Genomic DNA, 18,705 nt, shown 5'->3' with positions numbered 1-18,705 from the left:
GGCGTTTTTTCAGTGAAGGGCCAGGGAAGTGATTGCATGCTTTTGTTCAGCTGCTGTTGCTTGGAGCAGGAACCTGCATCACAGGGTGGTTAACGGCTAGAGAGTGGGGATAAGGCTTGTGTGTGGATTTCTACTACCTGATTTTTCAAGAATACTGTAATTCAGGCTTTTTTTGACTGTCAGAAGTCTGTAGAAATCTAGAAATATTGCAATGATTGCAGCTATGGAATCTCTTGTTGTCTATCTTGGTCTAAATCTTTCTTCCACATACTTAATTCTCTTCTTCAATGCCTTGATGAGTGCCTTCCCCAACTACATGGCTTTTTCTTCTCTTAATTACTTCCCTCATTTTTAAGATGATAATACCACACATGGGCTAGCAGCAAGCTCTGTTTAGTAACTCCTGTACTGTCTTTGCCATAGTGGTGAAGCTGATGTATGCTGTGGTTAAGTGTGTAGCTGTTAGGCCTGTGTGGCTGACAACACTTTTGCTGAAAGGTCTGCAAAGCAGGTTGTTAGACTAAGTGTGAGCACCCCTGCTATAAAACTGACCTGTAGCTAAAAATTGAAGCACTTTTAACAGGAGTTTCTGGAGGATGAGGTTGGAATTTATGCTATGGTGTGACATTTTTTCCTTACTCTTACTGAACAGAAATACCTACTATTTCAGATGCTCACTATTAGAGAGTTACGCTGTCACCATAGTAACTCACATATGAGGAATTCATTAAAAGGAGGAAAGAGATGGCTGTATTTTGAACTGAGGTTATTTGGGACAGGGAAGAGGAATAGCTAAACAGAAACACTTGTCATTGAATGCTTAGATTTTCTTCACTTCACTTTGAGCTTAGACATGTCTGTAGTTGTTCCACCAAGTTGAATTCTGAAACTGAATACCTTGTAAGTCTGCAGAGAGCACCAAGTCTGTGCACACTCTTGTCCTAAAAAGTGGACTCCGAGGTTTCATACAAATTTAAGTGTAGTGCTTTTTTGTCAGTAAATATATTCCTTTACATTTTGAATCTAGTATTGGAATTTTTTTTAATTGGCTCATGCATAATTATTGTATTAAAATATTCATTAAATTAGGATAGATTCTTCATATACTGATATATGGATTCTGTTTTATTTTTTGAGCTGTTGATCAAATACCTAATTTTTTTATACATGTACTGGTTGGTAGAATCTTAATTATCGTAGAAGACTAGAGGAGTTAGCCTCAACTGTCTGGTAGTTCCATTGGAAATACAGCAGAAACCAGGGAGAAGGCAAACGTGATTTTTAGATGTCTTGTGGCAAGGCGTTCTCTTCCACTTCAGGTGCTGTTCAGAGAAATCTACCTATACCCTAGGTTCCTGGAAACAAAATGTTAATACTGATTATTTTTTTGTCATATGTGATATAACAATATATTCATTTGCTTTGTCTTTTTACAGCCATCTTTGAATCCAGAAGCTGGAAGACAAAACAACCAGAACAAACCTTTAGGGACACCTTCTGGAGTATGGGGTAGGTAAAGGTCACTGTACACAATGCTGATGATGGAGCAGAAAGTTGTTTGAATGCTGGATTTTTCACTCAAAAATATTTTAAAGATTTAAACAAAACAGACAATTTGCTGCTTTCTGTCCTTCGTTGTTTTCCTCCCATAATCTTATCTAATCTCTTGGTCTTTTTGTCTGTTTGAAACTGTGCTTGTCTTGTCATAAAAAAACAGCCAGTGGCAGTAATGTCACTGTTGTGTTCACTTCCTGTCGTGTTGCAGTTACAGTTTCACACAGACATCACTTGAAGGGCAAAGCAGATTGGAGTGAACTAGACATTAGTTCCTGACTTGGGATCTTCATAGGGGAAATACAGGCAAAGCTGTCATAGTTCTGTGGTTTGAGTTTAATTGATTTTTTAAACTCAGAACAGCCTTGCTTTTGATTCTGATGTAGTCTACTATCTGTACATAGATTAGATGTACTGAATCTATGCCTTTAAAAAAAAGTGAAAAAAGGTACCAGTTCTAGCAGTTAAACACAGATTTGTTAATATCTAGTTGGGTTAGATACTGCAAATAGTACAAATGCAAAAGATTCTTGCAATACTGTTGGGTTGTATTCTTTTTGCATGTTTGTCAGGTAGCTGTTGTTCTGCTCAAAACCTAATGACACCATTTATGGGGCTTTGATCTGTTTATACTATTAGTATTTTTTAAATTGTTATGCTCCTGGAAATGTGCTTATTTGGTGTAAGAAACTTCAACCTTGCTTGTTTGTAAAAACAATGTGTCTTTTGAGGTATAAGCTATGTAATTTTTTTTTTTCATGTGTTAGTGAACTAACAAAGCTGAGCCATGGTTGCTCAAAAAAATGCTCATACCTGTTCTGATTTCTGTAGAATGGTGCGAGGCTGTTAACTGATGCCACTGTAGGTTTTTCCTTTCAGCATCAAGGGAGCTGTTGTGTTTAGATTAGAAAAGATTGTATTTAGATATCCACATCCAGTATCCTCTCTCAGAGCTGAAATGAAAGAGCAGCTGATAGTCTCAGAATGAGATATGTTGTGTCTAAGATGGAGAGGGAGGAACTGAAGCAGTGTACTGAACCTGTTCTGAAGCTGAACATCTATTTCAGAATCTCTTGTATTGTTTTTACAGAAAACCCCCCTAGTGCCAAGCAACCTACCAAGATGCTGGTCATCAAAAAGGTTTCAAAAGAGGATCCTTCTGCCGCCTTCTCAGCTGCATTTACATCACCTGTTTCTCACCTGGCAAATGGCAACAAAGCCACAACCATTGTCCCAAGTGTCTACAAAAATCTGGTTCCTAAACCTGCAGCTCCTCCTTCCAAGGTACAGGGGGTTCCAGCCAAATTAATGAACTGCAGATCAAAGGACTCAACGCCCCAACAAGTAGCAGGAGTTGGAATCCAGTAGTTTCTAGGCAGTGGTTTTTACAGTAGAGGTCTATTTACTACTAAAGTTGTTCTCTGTTCAAATGCTTTTCAGTTTGTCCATAAGGAGAACTAACCTGTGACTACACTGTGGTCTATTTGAATGGGTGTGTCCTCATGCATTAGATAAATCCTTATCTTAATAAGACAAAATGAGCACTGCTGGGGAGGTGGAATGTGTGTTGCTATGTGCTTGAACTGTTCACATGACTACCTTGAAAAATCTTTATTGGGTTACAATACTTTGATGTGTCCAGAACAATTGAGGCTGAGATCAGATTAGATTGCAACATCCTGCAATTCAGGTGTAATTTAGTTGAGCCTTAAAAACAATCTGGAAAAGCCATGGGGTTTGTGCTATAGTTCTTTTACTGAAGGAAATACAGTAGTGCTAAAAAAAAAATTTTTTTTCCTTAGTTCTAGGTTTAATCTTGCCCACTTCTCCAGAGAACCAACATGTATAGATGGCCTTAGAAATTTTGAATAATTGATAGTGAAAGTATTTTAAAAGATAAAAAAAGTTAGCTAGGTTATTCTTTAAAGAGGTGTCCAAATACTTTGAGTTCTAAAATATATTAATCACTAATTCTGGCTGCAACATTCCAACAAAATCTTCCCTATGATTACAGTAGATAGTTCCTACACACTTCAAAGATAAAAGCAAAATACGACTCAGTTTCTTTTCATAAGAAAGCAAATTTAAAGCTTCTTTCCCTTTTGTAAATTTTTGTTAATTCAGGTTAAATTCTGCCAGCTACAGAAAAAAATTGTAGTGGTTAAAATGATTATCAAATAATCTTGTCTAAACACTTAATTTGACAGGTGATCTACTTCTTGGTAAGATGCAATAAATTGACCCAGTAGAAAGGTTATTTATAAGGAGTTTTTGATTCCACACACAGTTTTCAGTTCTTGTTTAGAGTAGGTAAACAAAATGCAGCTTCTAATGAGTAGAGAGCCTCCTGTGGCTTTTATTTTTGCTTTTACAGCTTGATTGATACATATGTAGATAGAGTCTGACCTGGGTTTAGTGTGGATGTCTTGTGTGTTCTTTGAAACAAAAGGCCAGGGGTACAGTTTCTGACCAGACTGTTAGGTTGTCTCTGGCTTCAAAGTAAACAGAATTTCAGTGAACCACAATGCATACAGCTTGTCTGTATTACTGGCTGTTGTATGCAAAGATAATTTCTGAGGTCTGAAAGTTAATGCTGTACCAATGTAGAGGTTGAGAGATGAAAATGCACTTCTGAAAGTTAAGGTAGTGTGTGTCATTACTGCAGGTGATGATATACCTGTTGCCTGACAGCACAGAATTTGGGCATAAAAATCTGCTTAGCTAATGTAGCAGCTTTAGAAGCAGCTACAAGTGCAACAGTAATTGCACAGCAAGTTGCTCCTTGCAGCTTGCTGTGCAATTACCGTTGCATTTGTTGTAGCTGCTTCTGAAGCCCGTGGACAGAGGTTTTTCATTAATTCAGTCAAGGAGAGCTGCTCTTGAAGCTTCTCCTAACCAAGTTCTGAAATTAGACTATGTAGGTTTTGATTCTTTAGATAAAAAGAATACATTATTCAGTGCTCACACTTGGAATAAAATGACTATGATCTGAAGGTTCAGCATCTATTAAAAATAGTGGTAGGGTTTTTATTTAGCTTGCTTTACATGTTATTTAGTTCATTTGCATTCCAGATTGTTTATCTGTATTTAAATCAGAGATTATGGCAATATGTAGTTGTACCTGTCTTAATTTCTTTTAAGTTTTTACTTCACTGAGTCCAGTAGGTCTGGATTACCCCTGGATTTATACCTGCAATGTTGCAGTACTGGTAACAAGGGAAGTGTTCTTTGGCTATTGGAAAATGTATTAATTTTTGATAGGTAGCCCAAGAGATCAGTCACATTAAGCAGGCTATAAATATGTACTTAGTGATTTAGCTGCTGATTTCTAAGTGTTTACTCACTGAAGTGGTGATTACTGGGGAAGTGTGATATTCTTCGGTGGTGGGGGTTGCAGTGAGAAGAATTATCTGCTGATGTCATCAACAGTGCTTTTGTTAATGAATGGTGACCATTAGCAAAACCAAAAGGTGGGCTATCAGTATATCCTTAGCCGGAAAAGCTGTGTGCATTGATGTCTTTTTAAAGTCACAGCCTTAAAGCAGCTGTGATAGGATGCATTAGCCTGGAGACTTCTAGAAGTTACCCAGGAATTGTAATGCATAAAGTAGTAGAGGAGTCAAAACATTCCTTTCCACAAAGTCAGCAGTATTGGAAAGGTGTCACAGGAAAACTGAATGAAAAATGCTTTTGTTAAGTTCCAAGCAGTTCAGAAAGGAAGAGAACTGGTGGCAGTGAAACAAGTGTGTTCATTCTGGCTGATGGAGATGGCTGATAGTTCACAGTCAAGCAATCCGTGAAGGTCACACTCAGCCACCCAGGGAAAGCAATAGGGGTCTGTCTTTGGACCTCTCTGAGCTGCGAGCTGCCCCTTTGTGGAAGGCTGGAGAACAGCACTGGGCAGCTGAGAGCTGGAAATGGAACAGTGCAACCCTGGAGCTGTGAAGAGAAACTTTTTGTCAGTCATACTGCACCCTAATTTTAGTACAGGCAATAAATATTGTGCAGATCAGGATATTTCTGAGGTTTGAAGGGGATGTTTTTAATGTGTGCTATGAATGCCGTGGAATCTATTTGATAGGGTGGGATGCTCATTTTTAAGAGTGGAAGAGTAAATCTGATGGCCTCTCCATGCAATGTATTTTTTAAAAAAATGGGTAGAAGAACCCAGGGCACAGTGACAACATACTGAAATAATGCCTCTGTTCTCATTGCTGGCAGATTGCAAGATCTGTTGCATCCCAGATTTAACTGAATCTCATTTGTGCATGAATTATTTTACTAGAGACATGAAGCTAGCTTCAGAAATCCAGTGGGTCAAAGGAAGAACCTGTATGTTTCAATGTTCTGACAGTGTCTTGCTAGGGCTACTTGGTCCAAGTTTCCTCTTAGGATTGTTTTTGTAAAGACTCTCACTTCAGTGTTTGTCCCTGACTGATAAGAGAGCTTCAAGAACAACATTCCAAGTAACAAGAACTTATCTTGAAGTCTTTGCTCTTCAGCCAAATGGCCAGTGTATTCAAAGGGATACTGCAGAGAGTATCCAGGGCAAAACAGCAAGTGATCCTGCACTGTAATAAAGTGGCTGCTTTTGCTTCTTTTTCTTGTAATTGTTGCTAATTTGGTGCAATGATGGACACTTTCAGAGCCCTAGGAAATAAATAATTTTCATTCTCACTCTGAACAAAACTATTGTATGATGATCTTCCTCACGCAGGAAAACTTCCTGTCAAGTGATTGTAGCATGCAGTGTTCCCCTAAGAAATGTCATTTTAATTGGGATTTTTTTTTTATTTCCCATCTGTGGGTACCTCTAAGATGAATTGCAATACACAGTGGTGATTCCAGTTAATGAAGGGCAATGCTGGATTTTCTCTGTGAGCTCTTAATGGTATTTTACTGAAGGGTGGTGCCCATGAAGCAGAATTGTGTGTGATTTGGGGAAAACAGAAGATGCCAAGGGAAAAGCAATGGGTGTTGAAATAAACCTATTGACACTGTTCTTGAAAAGTGAAGAAAATCCATACAGCATAATGTTGTTTATTTATTTCAATACTTGCAAGCAACACCTTCTCATGCCTTACCATTTACTGCCCTCTATTTTGTGTTTTCTTCAATACAGCCAAGCCCATGGAAAGCCAACAGAAGTGAACATAAACCAGGCTCGCTGTCCTCCACCCGTGACTCTGCCTTTACCAGTCCAGTGTCTGTAACCAAACCAGCGGTACTGGCAAGCGGCTCAGTCCTCACCTCTCCCAAAGAGGTAAGGGTTGGGATAAGGGATAAGTGGGAGATTTTTTTTTTAAGCATAAACATAAGGCTCTCTCTGCATGTGGTACCTACCTTTGCATCCTTGAGGGATGATTCACTTGTACATTCTTAGCACATTCTGCCACATCAATGATACACTAAAAGAAATAGAAATGGGGTTTATCAGCTTGGTGTTACAGGAGTGCAGATGCCAAGAACTGATATGAAGAGGTAGGCAGATTGATTCCCATGATGTTTTTCAGTATAGGAACGGAAGGGGAAGGAAGGTGATCTGCCTAATTTCCTTTCTCTGGAACAACTACACAAGCACTGAGTTCTGAGGGGGTTGAAGGAGTTTAACATGTGTATGTATGACATTCCAGCTATGGTATCTGTTTTTAATTTTGATGTTGGAAGGAGGTAATCTGCTGAGATGGAAACTGACTTGCCCCTAGTTTTGGTCTGAAGTATAGAGAGAACCTTGAAATATAGATCTCTTAATATTTCAGCCATAACTGTGACAGAGCACAAGAAAAAAAGAACAAAAATAGAACAGACTCTGATAAATTCCTGGCCAATGCAGCTGCTCTTTCCAGGTTCAACTTGATGATCTTGAAGTCTTTTCCAACCTTAATGATTTTGTCATTCTATAAATGATGATTCGCAACATCTGAAATCAGCTTGTTTTAACTGTAGAATTGGGGGATTTTTCTAGAGGTGCACTTGTCTTCTTCCGTTATAGACATTGCTTCTAAAATAAGGCCATGTCATCTTTATGGTTCTCTGCTTTGAAGACTTTACTTTTCAGCATCCTGCACTTTTCTGCTTTATCCACAGCTGAGTGTGCAAGCAGTCATTAAGGCAATAGTTAATAAGCAGGCACCTATCACTTTGACAAAAAGATCTTACGCTCTGTTCCTTTCCCTTACCTTGCTTTTCTCTCTCTTTAGATCCAAGTTCTTTGTGCTGCTGACAGCCTTCCTTTTGTGTAATGCACAGCACAGTATGGACAGTGTAAATATGTAAACTTAAACAGGCTTTCACCTCAGCAGACAGGAGACAGGCATTCACTTTGTATCGTACAGGAATAACGCAAGTGTTTCCTTCACCAGCCCTCAAGGTCTGCTGTGAAACTCCAGTCAGTGAAGATGTTGGGTACCAACCTGAGAGCTAAACATAAAGGGCTTAAAAATTCCTTCCAGCTAAACTGGACACTTCTAATATGTTTTTCTTTGAATCTGTTGGAGATTTACAATGTGAAAACACAGGTCTGTGGCCAGCAGATAGTACTGCAATCCTGGTTCTCCAGGACTACTACACATAGTCTCTGGCTTTTTGTTTCTGGAAGGGGCTAATGCACTTCCTGCAGAAGTGGTAAAAATAGGACCTTTATTCATAAGAGACAAGAGTGTGTTGGAAACTAAAAGGGTGCCAATTAGCACTGGCTCTGTCCCCACAAGCCAGTCTAAGGCAACCAAGTTACAATACAGCCTGAGTTCTTAAAATGAATTCAGGGTTACTTTTCTGTAAGAGTACCCATCCATGTTACACAGACAGACATCAGAATAAATCTGAGGTGATGCCTAGAATTCTCATTCATAAAATGACAAACACCCCAAAAAAAAGCAACACCAAAAAACTGAGATGCCTTGCTGCTTCAGTCAAAGGGCTAAGCTTCCTTTAGAGGAGATGCCAGTTTTCTATTTTAGTGCTAAACAAGAATGTTTTGTAAAACGTAACTCTTCTATAGAAAGTTATGCATAAAACCAGAATTGAGGTGAAATTAATTCCCTTTCAGAAATATGTTGTTTCTAAACTTTAGCTGTAAATGTCTTCCCCTGATGTGTAGAAATTAAGTTTTAGTACCTCAGTAGTTTATTAGAGATCAAAACAGCCACTAGCAAAGAGTTCAAGTTGAGTATTTCAGATTACCAGAAGACATCTAATTTTAGTCTCCTTTGTTCATTGTTACCTTCTGTCACTGCAGTCAAACTAAGTTACATTGAGAGCTTAATTTCACTCTTGTGTCAGCTTTTTGTCCTGATAGTTGCAGTCACCAGTTTGGTCTGTTACAACTGCTGATTTATTTCTTACTGTGTTGAATTAGGCAAAATCTGAAAGGTCTGCCTGAGAAATTACCGCCAGGCTGCACTTCCTTTCAGGCATTATTTCACACCAGTCTTTCACATGCAACAGCCATTAGAAATATAAGCAGCAGTTGCTGCCTTGTTTTTGGTCTAGTTCCCTTGATCTTTGCTCAGAGCACCGAGTGTGATAAAAATTTTTGGCACAGGAGATTGATTTTGAAGAGCGTGAATTTGCAACCTTCCCCTGCAGCTTAAAAAAGTGTGTGGGAAGAAAAACACTACAAACTTCAGGAAATTTTTCTGGTTTAATACTGATTTTTTTAAAAATCAAAGCATGTACATGAAGAAAAAGAGTAGTTTTACATGCAAGATTCTCATGTCAGTTCTCCATAATAATGATTAAATTCCTCATTGTTTTAGAGTAGTCAAACATGAACTCCAGCAGGAGATTAAGGTACTGGAAACTTTGCCATAACAGGTTCTTAGATTCCTTTTATGTGCCCAGTCAAATCATGGAACAGATAAAATTGAAAGCTCACCTTGGTTAGCAGTGCTCCTATTAAAGGATCATGGCCAGTACAGCCAGTGGGCCTGGTTCACAGACTCCAGGTTATTAATGAAGCTTAAACATTGTGGGAGAGCACAGGAGGTGCTCATGCACTGAGGTGAGCAGATTTCCCACAGGGTTGTCCGTGCTGCTTCCACACTGAACCATCTGGGCTGAGTGTACAGAGCCAGCAGCTGGCAGCATTCTCTCCAGGGGAGGATTCCAAGGCTGTGGCTGCCTGTTCCGCACCCGGTTGTGGTTAGTTAAGGATGTGACCACTCCCTGAAAGGAGATTACGTCCCCATAGCTTAATTTCAGGGTGGAGTCTGTCAGGATGATTTAAAATGCAAATTTGAACTGAATCTGATTTGTTTAATTTGCTGATTTTTGTAGGAGAGGAATCCTGCATGAAGTTTTTTGCCCTAAAACTCTGTTATTATTGCAGAGCATAGCAAGCTCTGTAGCTTACTTGTTGTAAGCTGCAGCTTGCTTGAGTTACATTACAAAGAAACAAACATATTCATGACTACGAATTGACTCCTAGGGGAGGAAAAGGAATTGAGTTGATAATAATAGATAGGGGAAGTGAATGTGCAGGACACATTAGTATTTTGATGGGAATTTGACATTAGGTTGGAGTTTTTTGAGGGGTTAAGAGCCACCCAAAGAACTGATGAGTGTTTGAAAGGTGTAAGCACAGCCACTGAAGAGGCCTCAGGTTTGCAGCAGTGCAGTTTGATTTCTGTGTTCTCCCTCCCTGTGCAGAGTCCTTCCAGCACCACCCCTCCCATTGAGATCTGCTCCTCGCGCCTGACGAAGCTGATGCGCCGGACCACTGATAAAAAGAGTGAATTCCTGAAGGCACTGAAGGATGATAGAAATGGGGAGATAACAGAAAACAGGGAATGTGACAAGCTGGATGATGTAAGATCACTGTCCTTGCTGTATATATGATCATTATTATTGAAGGAGTTGGGGCTGAAAAAGTCCTGAGCAGTGTATGTAATTCAGGCTCTGGAAGAGGAAGGCAGTGACTCCCACTGGTCTGGCACACATGCCAGTGGAAATAGTGCACAGCAGTGATGGAGGGAGATGTGTAGCACAGTGGAATGTAAGTGGATAAGTAGTAAACGAGGTGGAAAGGAAGGTTACAGATGTTTAAGGTAATCTAGATTTTTTGCAAGGATTCTCTAAGGAGAGGAACAGTATCATATTTTAACATCTTAAGTTGCTTTCCAACTTCCCTGTCAAACTGATTCAACAGAAAAGTAGAATTTTGTGCTTGTGAAAGGTGCAGGAATATGTGGCTCAAGCCTCAGAAGCTCAGACCAGACCCCCAAATGCATATATCTGTGCCTTAATGTGTATGTCAAGTGTGTTCATATGAGCATTTCATAGTTTTCTTGCTGTCACTCTGAGCTGCTGGTGATAGCTTTGCAATGCCAGCATTCACTCCCTTGGCACAGCAGCACAGGGCACCAACCATCCTTCATCCTGTGTTGTCCTGTCACAGCCAGGTACACATTGCTGCAGGTTCTGTAAAATACACTGGCTCAAGGTGAAAGGCTTGGCTGGACTTTCAAAGGCAGAAGCTTGCACTTGGAACTGTGCTGTTGGCATGGTCTGTGCAAGCACACTTTGATGGTTTTATCTTTCTTCAGATGGAGAGCAACAGCACACCAGAACCAAAGGAAAACTGGGAAGAGAACTGCCATCAGAATGGCCTTTCTCTCCCTTTGCCGGAGGAGGGGGAAAACCTCTCCCATTCACTGGAAGCAGAACACAGGTGAGTAAATGGCAGAATAAAGTGACTGGAGTAAAGGAGGGTGAGTTCTTGGGCTGTGTGAGGAGAAGGAAACACTTTTGAAGAAAGTTCTATTTTTGGGAAGCAGCAGTAGCTGTGTGTATGGAGCAGGAGGTTTTGGGGCTTTGTGACTAGTGCTGGACTGGGCGGGGTCTTATTGAAAGTAAAACAAGACACCAATTACAGGTGAACCAAGGCTTTACCAAGGTCTGTAATTAAATTCCAGTGCTTTTTTAATGCCACATCCCTGTGTATCAATGCTTCCTAGAGATATTTAGCTGCCCACGCTGGGAGTCAGTATGAACCAAGGATGATTCTGGTTAATTTGCAAGCAGCTGTCCTAAATGTAATGGTTTGAAGACACACACCACAGTTTGTTTGCGTTTAGAATACTCCAGTGCTGCTTTACATGCTGTAAAAGTGGAGGAGAGTTAAGAAAATATTTACCTGGTATCTCAGGCTGTATCTCACATCAATGAATAAGCAGTGTGAGCATCTGGTGCAAGCAGATAGTAAGGTTTAGGAGATTCTGAGCTGTGATACTGGTTTGGTTGCCTCATGTCCTCCTTCAGTGTCCTTGAGTTAGAATTTCAAATCCTTGCCTTCCACCGGGCTGGTTATGTACCCATTATACAGGTCTGCTGATGGTTAAATATTTGTAAAAGACATTGAAAAATGGTGGGTAAACACAAAGGATTGTTGAAGTGGTCTGTGATAGAGAGGATTCCCTGGTGAATTTGGAGTAATTTACTACAAAACCTTCTTTTTCATGGACAAAGTGTTCCTTCCTTTGCTATTGTTCCCTTGCTTTGGTTCCCATGCCCCTTTTATTTTTCTCCACAATCAGGTTATTGAAAGAAATGGGATGGCAGGAATATCCTGAAAATGATGAAAACTACCTTCCCCTCACAGAGGATGAGCTCAAAGAGTTTCAGATTAAATCAGAGCAGGTATGTTTTACAGTTCCTGCTACTTGTGACTGCTCCCTCTTCTTTCTCAAGGGCTTGTTCTTAAGGGTGTTCAAAAGGACCAAGCATTTAAGCAAGACTGTAACAGAATGGATGATTCTGCATCATCCATGTGTGTATACACAGTTAAATGTAGCATTCACCTCCACAGAGAGCTGGTAACAGTTACTCTCCACACTTTTGCTTGTTTTAAAACTTATTTTCATTCCTACAGCGAAGAAGAAACGGATTTGGGAAGAATGGATTTCTTCAGGGCCGCGGCTCCAGCCTGTTGTTCCACTGGGGAAGCACTTTTAAGACAAAGATTGAGGACTCAGACACAGAAACAAGTAGCAGTGAAACGTCAGATGACGATGCCTGAAACTGGGCACAATAAAATTAAAATAAATAAAACCAACCCAATAAACTCAGTTCATAGTTCAACACGTGTTTGGGGTTGTATAAACTAAACAGAGTTTATTCTGTCTCCAGTCTGTTCAGTTTTTTCTTTTGTTGTTGATACTTCATGCACAAGGGAAATAATTGTATCCCAAAGAAGAGAGAAATTGGCTTCTTTAGCTTTTTCTTTTGGTTTTGCCCTAATGCTTACTAGAAGTTTGTGCAGCTAGCAAATTTTGACAAAAATCCCTTGTGGGGCAGTGCACAAGTTCAGTCGTGTGAGCAGGACACAAGTGGCTGACTGATCTCTGCAACAACAAGCTTCTAACAGTGCCGCCGCATTGCCCAGCGCGCGGTAACGGTGTGCTAAAACAATCATTGTCGATGACAAAATGGCTTTTGAAGTTCTAATTATGTTAAATTAATGCTAATAACATGAATATTTTATTTTATTTTATTTTTTTTGGCGGCTCGGGGAGCTTCATCACTTAACCAGGCGTTTGTGGTTTTCTTTTTTTTTTTTTTGGGTACAGCTGTAAAATATTTGGATATAGGAATTGTTTGTGTTCTTCTTGCAGCCTTGATATTCAGGGTGGATTGTAAAATATAAATTTTTTGTGAGATTTCAAAGATTAAGATTATTTTGATAACATTATTTACAGATTTTAAAAAGTGACTATCACATTGAGTCTGTATGAGGGGGAAAAACTACTGCATCAAAAATAACTAACTTGGAATAAATATTTTGCATCAGTTTGCCAATTCTAATTGTCTTTCTTATGTAAGAAGAGCTTTCCTCTAAGGGACCTGCAACTTTGGGGGTTCAGTAGCACTGGGGATAAACAGTTTCTTCTCCCGCTCTATTTTTCCACTTGGCAAACATTGCTGTAGTGCTCAGACTGCAGGAAGTGAACTCTTCCTTTAAGAAGGGAGAGGGAGAACAATGCTGAGATGACAGTCCATGTTTGGGGATTTTTTTTAAAGAAAATAATTCAAAATTATCTTCTACTAAAGCAGTTTGCTTTTTTTTCCGCTTCATACAAAATGGTGAAGCTCGACCGGTCGGTGTCACTTGTTCCTAGTGCAATGCTGCTGTTTATGTTCACAACGTGGCAAGGGAATGTCTGAATCCAAAGCTGTTTTCATTGAAATCTTTTTTAAAAATTCATGAAAACATTTCTATTAGATTAAAAAGAATTTTACAAACAACTCAGTTGTGGCCTAAGCTATTTTAGTGTCTGGTGTAAGTTCAGCTTGTGCACAAAGATTTTGGATTGGAAAGTGCTCTGGGGTTGTGCCCTGTTTGCAGGGGGGTTGGATGGAGTCACACAAAGCCTGGTCTTGCTGACCTGAGGGGGTTTGTCCCAAGGTTGTGCCTGTGTGTTCTTGATCCACTCCTGGCCAGTCAGAGAGGACAGAGGTGTAAGAAAATGGTAATGTTTAGCCCTGAATCTTTGCATCAGGATTCAAGGGCACCTGCTCAGTATTATCAGGTGTAACTCTGTTACCTGTGCCTCCTGCTGGCTTTGGTGAACCCCAGTGGAGAGGGGCGGTGGGGCATTTCTTCATCCCTGTGCTCTGGAAACCGGGGTCCAGGGGCTGAGGCTGCCTGGGAATGCTTGGGGAAGTGCTGGGGCTCCTGTGTTACTGTGCACAAACCATCTTGTTCCTTCTGAATATTTAAACACTGCTGTGGTCTGAAAGAGCTTATCCATTTTTTAAAAGTTTAACTTTCTGCATCCATTTTGATCCAAGTTATGCAGATCTGTGTGCACTGATCTCAAGAAACAGGGTAAATTTAAAACCCCTTCACCTCAGATCTGTGCTGACAGCCACTTGGAATGGGGGAATTGGATTGCTGAGCACTGTGGAGTGAGACTGGCCTGCCCTGAACAGCATGGCTTGGCCTGAGTGTGCCAGGAATTCCTTGTGCTTCATACCAGATGTTGCGCCCTGACCCTCCTGTGGACTGTGCAGGGTTTAAACATCGATGAAGCTTTGGAAGTGGCAGTGGCAGCCCCTGGGTGACCCTGGTGGGGAAAGTCCCCATCCATTAAATAGCAGCTTTGTCCTGAGCAAATCATGAGTCCATGACGAGTACCGCTGGCAATGAGGTGAGGGGGAAAGCTTGTAGGCACCTGCCAAGCAGAGCTGAAGTGGGTGCAAGGATGGAATGCAGGGAGTTTTGTGGGAACAAAGGCAGGGCCTGGACCCCTGTGGCACGAAAGGGCAGAAGTAGCTGTTTCACTTCTGTGTGGAGGTTCCCCCTTAATTTGAGGTCTGCTAAGGAGCAGCTAAGTGGGAGCTGCTGCAAGGTGGGCAGGGAGCACTCCTGGGCAGCCCCAGGGTCAGCACGCCTGTCAGCGAGCACTCTGGAACCACAGAGGGACACAGGGCAGCAGGGCCTCCCTCATCTTGTTTTCTGTGGATTGCTCAGGTGGCTCAGCGACATTTTTTTCCCCATTCCAGTGCCCATGGTAAACAGTGGGAATGTCCAGGGCTGGGGGTGCGGCCCTCCCTGCCCAGCCCAGAGTCCAGCATAGCAACAGTGGCTTCAAACACTGCAGCCACCGTCGCCAGCAGGTCTGTGCACGCTTCCAGCCCGCCCCGGGGTGTCAGTCCCGCAGGGGGACCCCCTCTCCCTGTCAGGGTGGACCCCCCGAGTGATTCCACCCACTCTGCTTTCCAGGGTGTTGGACATGGGCACCTTCCTCTGCCCCCGCTGCCGCTTGGCATTCAGATCCCGACCGCTGCTGCGGGTGCACCTGGAGAAGCTGTGCCTCGGGCCCAGGGCACCCAGCAGCTCCTGCCTCCATCGGGGGGATCCTCTGCCGGTGGAGGGAGCACAGGATTCGGCAAGGAAACCACAGGACGTCTCGGTAGTGTGGAGCTGGGTCTGGCACAGAATGGAGGCGGGTAGGAGGGATGGGGACAGAGACAGGGACAGGTGCTGGGCTGTGAAACAGGGCATCACATCCTGCATGCAGCTTGATCTGAGCTGGGGTAAGCGTCCATCCTTCCATCCCTGCACCACACAGCCAGCCTTTGGTGCTTACTATGCCAAAACCAGAAAAGTATGTCATTAAGTGAGGGGGGTTTGGAAGTGTTACCCTTTTCTTCCCTTTGTGTCTGTGAGGTCGGGGTGTCCCAAAATACGGACGACACTGAGCCACGCCATCACTTTGTGCTTCGTGGGGTCCCACCAGCTGTGCGGGGACAGCGGGGACCAGGGCGGGCACGTGGAGTTCCCCTGGGGGACGTGCTCACCCCCCGCGAGAGGGCCCTGCTCCGCAAGGCCCACCCCACTTCTAGGAGGCTGCCAGTGGAGGTACGGTGAATCCCAAATGCCAGGGTGGGCATCAGCAGCCCTACAGCTCCCCAGGACTGCAGGTCCAGCTCCCCCTTCCCGGTGAACCCCGTGTGCCGCAGGGAGAGCCCCCCCGGCAGCCGCTCCCACTGCAGAGGCAGCGGCAGCCGCCGCAGGAGCTGCTGGAAGCCCATGAACGCTGCGTGGCCGAGATCCGGGCCAGGACCCAGCAGCTGGAGCGGCAGAGAGAGGGTAGGCGCTGGCAGCGCTTTTGGGGTGATGGGGAGGCACGTGTGGGCTGCAGTAACCCCACGAGAGTGCGGCTGTGTGTGCTGAGCCCCCAGCCCCTCACTGTCCTTCAGGGCTGTGCCGGCGGCTGGCGACACTGGGGGCCAGGGCACCTCCGGGCCCCCATCCCGAGCAGGGGGAGCCCGAGCTCAGCCAAGGCCCGCAAGACCAGGCCGGACAGGTCCGAACGGCACAGCACAGGTGAGCCCTGGCTTGAGGGGTCACAGCACAGGTGAGCCCTGGCCTGAGGAGTCACAGCACAGGTGAGCCCTGGCCTGAGGGGTCACAGCACAGGTGAGCCCTGGCTTGAGGGGTCACAGCACAGGTGAGCCCTGGCCTGAGGGGTCACAGCACAGGTGAGCCCTGGCCTGAGGGGTCACAGCACAGAACCTTGGCCCTGTGGGGTGCTCTCCATCAAGGCGCCCGTTGGTTCCCTCACCCCCCATGTGCCCATCTCCTCCCCAGGGCCAGCCTCTGCCTCGACACCCTCCCACCGCCCGCGGGGCCGCTCACGGCCGAGGCCAGGTGAGGGTCTGTGGGCCATGGCAGCTCCGAGCAGAGCTCCCGGCCGAGCCCTGCGATGGCTGATCCGGGGCTCTGGCAGGGCGCTGCGACTGTCCTACCTGAGCTCCGGGGGACACGACCCGGCCATCCTGGAGCAGCTTCTCCACCTCCAGCTGGAGGCCACGGTGCTGGAGAAAGGAGCCATGGGGCTGCAAAGGGGCAGGCGGATGGGTAAGCGCCAACACCAGGCCCAGGCTCGTCCCCCCACAGGGACCAGGGCCCCAGAGGCGGCACCTGAGGCAGCCCCAGCTGTGCCTGCAGAGCCTCCCAGCACTGGCAGACACGGTCTGGATGCGGCACTGCTGGCCGTGGAGCTGGAGAACCGGCGTCTGGAAGATGAACTGTTGGCACTGAAGGTCAGGAGGGAGAGGAGAGCAGATGCTGGTAGGTGATGGGTCCCCCATCTGCCTCTGTAGCTGCAGCATCAGAACCCTGGGCTGGACACAGCTCCTGGAAATATGGGCAAGTGGAGGGGGGCTGCGGCTCTGGCTGGGCTCTCTGCAGAGAGCAAGGAGAGTCCTGGGCCCCTGGGGCCCTGAACATGGGCCTGGTGAGGAAAATGGCTGCTGTAAACCCCACGGTGACAAAATCCTGTTGCCCAGGCTCGCGGGCAGCCCAGCAGCACACAGAGGAACTGGCCCAGCTCCAGGCAGAGGTGGGAATGCTGCGATGCCACGCAGAGCAGACGAGACCATGGCCACACACCCCTGTCTTCCCACACCCTATAGCTCCCCCACTGCCACCAGCCCTGGCCCTGCCAGAACTTTTCATGGTAAGAGCCTCAGCCCAGGGTGATTGCCAGCTCTCCAAGGAGAGGGGAGTTGGGATTGGGTTGCAAGCTGAGATGGGATGATGGGTGTGAAGGTACAAGCCTGGGGACATGGGGAACAGGTCCCATTGCTGCACTTGGGGATAGAGCCACTGGGGCAGGAAGTGAGCCCCCACCAGTGCTGGACCAGGGGTGTGATTTGCCCAATGACACACGTGAGGGAATAACCAGGCAGCTCCCAGCCTGCCAGGACCCTCCTCTCTTTGACATCACTTTTTTCCTTTCCCAGGAGCCCACCGGGCCAGCACTGGGGCCTGGCAGGCCCACAACTCATGTGGCCCCTGGATTCCCCTTCACGGCCTTTGTGGCCCTGGAGGACCCTCCCCCTGCTCAGGAACCCCCAACACAAAACAGGGCTCCCAGAAGGTGAGCCAGGAATAGGCCATGGCCCCACTGGACAGCCCTGCCACCTCCTCCACCCTCCTCAGTGGCAAACGGGCTTCAGTAACTACTAGGGTGATGAAGGAATGGCAAAATCTGTGTTTGAGCTGCAGAGATGGGTTTAGGGACCAGCTGTGGGTTGGTACCAGGATCCCACAGTGCTAGGGTGGGTGGAAGTGTACAGGATCACTGCTGAGACCAAAGAAGCTCTGAGCATTTCAGCAGAAAAAAGACAGGCAAACCCAGTGGCAAACTTGAGTTACACAGCTCAACCTCCAGCTCAGGACAGAGCCCACAGCCAGAAGAGTGGTTAACACTCCTACTCACAATGGTGGACTGGGGACAGGCAGAGGACAGAGGGGCACAACAAATTCCCTGCCCTCAGGCACATCCCTAGATGCAGCCCTCTGTAGGGAAAGCCTAACCCAGGGCCTACACAGCTCAGCTCTGGGAGCCAGCAAAAGCCACAGCCAGCTTTCCAAAGTGTCAGAGGCCCTGTGCTACATGTTCAATAAAAGGCTTCAGCTCATTGCTCTTCTTGGCCTTTTTTGTACATTCACATCCCAGGGCAGGGTCCCAGCCCCACCTGAGTACTGAAGCTGGCTCAGGAGACAGCCCTGCCCCTGCTCCTGGGTGCAAAGTGGAGGTCAAGCAGAGATAAAAACACACAGCAACAAAGCCCAGGATGTTACAAAGCTCTTTCTTTATCAGCCTTCCCCACCATCTTTAGGCTGCTCAAAGCTGAGGG

The 18,705-nt window shown here is 44.9% G+C and overlaps 2 protein-coding genes across 3 annotated transcripts in view; both read left to right on the top strand.

The window, feature by feature from the left end:
- The window catches only part of GPBP1L1 (GC-rich promoter binding protein 1 like 1), a 31,978-nt gene extending 18,628 nt beyond the window's left edge, over positions 1–13,350 (top strand). Inside the window, exons 6-12 of the mRNA XM_058842352.1 lie at positions 1,437–1,509; positions 2,645–2,838; positions 6,677–6,817; positions 10,204–10,362; positions 11,100–11,224; positions 12,090–12,192; positions 12,425–13,350. Of these exons, the coding sequence (XP_058698335.1) occupies positions 1,437–1,509; positions 2,645–2,838; positions 6,677–6,817; positions 10,204–10,362; positions 11,100–11,224; positions 12,090–12,192; positions 12,425–12,571 (942 nt within the window). The 3' untranslated portion in view covers positions 12,572–13,350. The remainder of the gene's footprint in view (positions 1–1,436; positions 1,510–2,644; positions 2,839–6,676; positions 6,818–10,203; positions 10,363–11,099; positions 11,225–12,089; positions 12,193–12,424) is intronic.
- Positions 13,351–13,790: 440 nt separating this feature from the next.
- Positions 13,791–18,446, top strand: CCDC17 (coiled-coil domain containing 17). 2 transcript variants are annotated; one of them, XM_058842355.1, is made up of 8 exons: positions 13,791–15,916; positions 16,018–16,147; positions 16,258–16,384; positions 16,649–16,708; positions 16,788–16,918; positions 17,009–17,131; positions 17,350–17,519; positions 17,806–18,446. In XM_058842355.1, the coding sequence occupies exons 1-8, from the start codon at positions 15,665–15,667 to the stop codon at positions 17,944–17,946; spliced, it is 1,134 nt and encodes a 377-aa protein (XP_058698338.1). In that variant the 5' UTR covers positions 13,791–15,664; the 3' UTR covers positions 17,947–18,446. The 2 variants fall into 2 exon arrangements, with proteins under 2 accessions (XP_058698338.1, XP_058698337.1); XM_058842354.1 differs by having other exon boundaries at positions 16,788–17,131.
- Positions 18,447–18,705: the final 259 nt, after the last annotated feature.

Source organism: Poecile atricapillus, chromosome 7, assembly GCF_030490865.1.
Source record: "Poecile atricapillus isolate bPoeAtr1 chromosome 7, bPoeAtr1.hap1, whole genome shotgun sequence".
Lineage (NCBI taxonomy): Eukaryota > Metazoa > Chordata > Aves > Passeriformes > Paridae > Poecile > Poecile atricapillus.
Note: the sequence above shows the minus strand (reverse complement) of the source record. Positions and strands in the feature narration are given on the sequence as shown.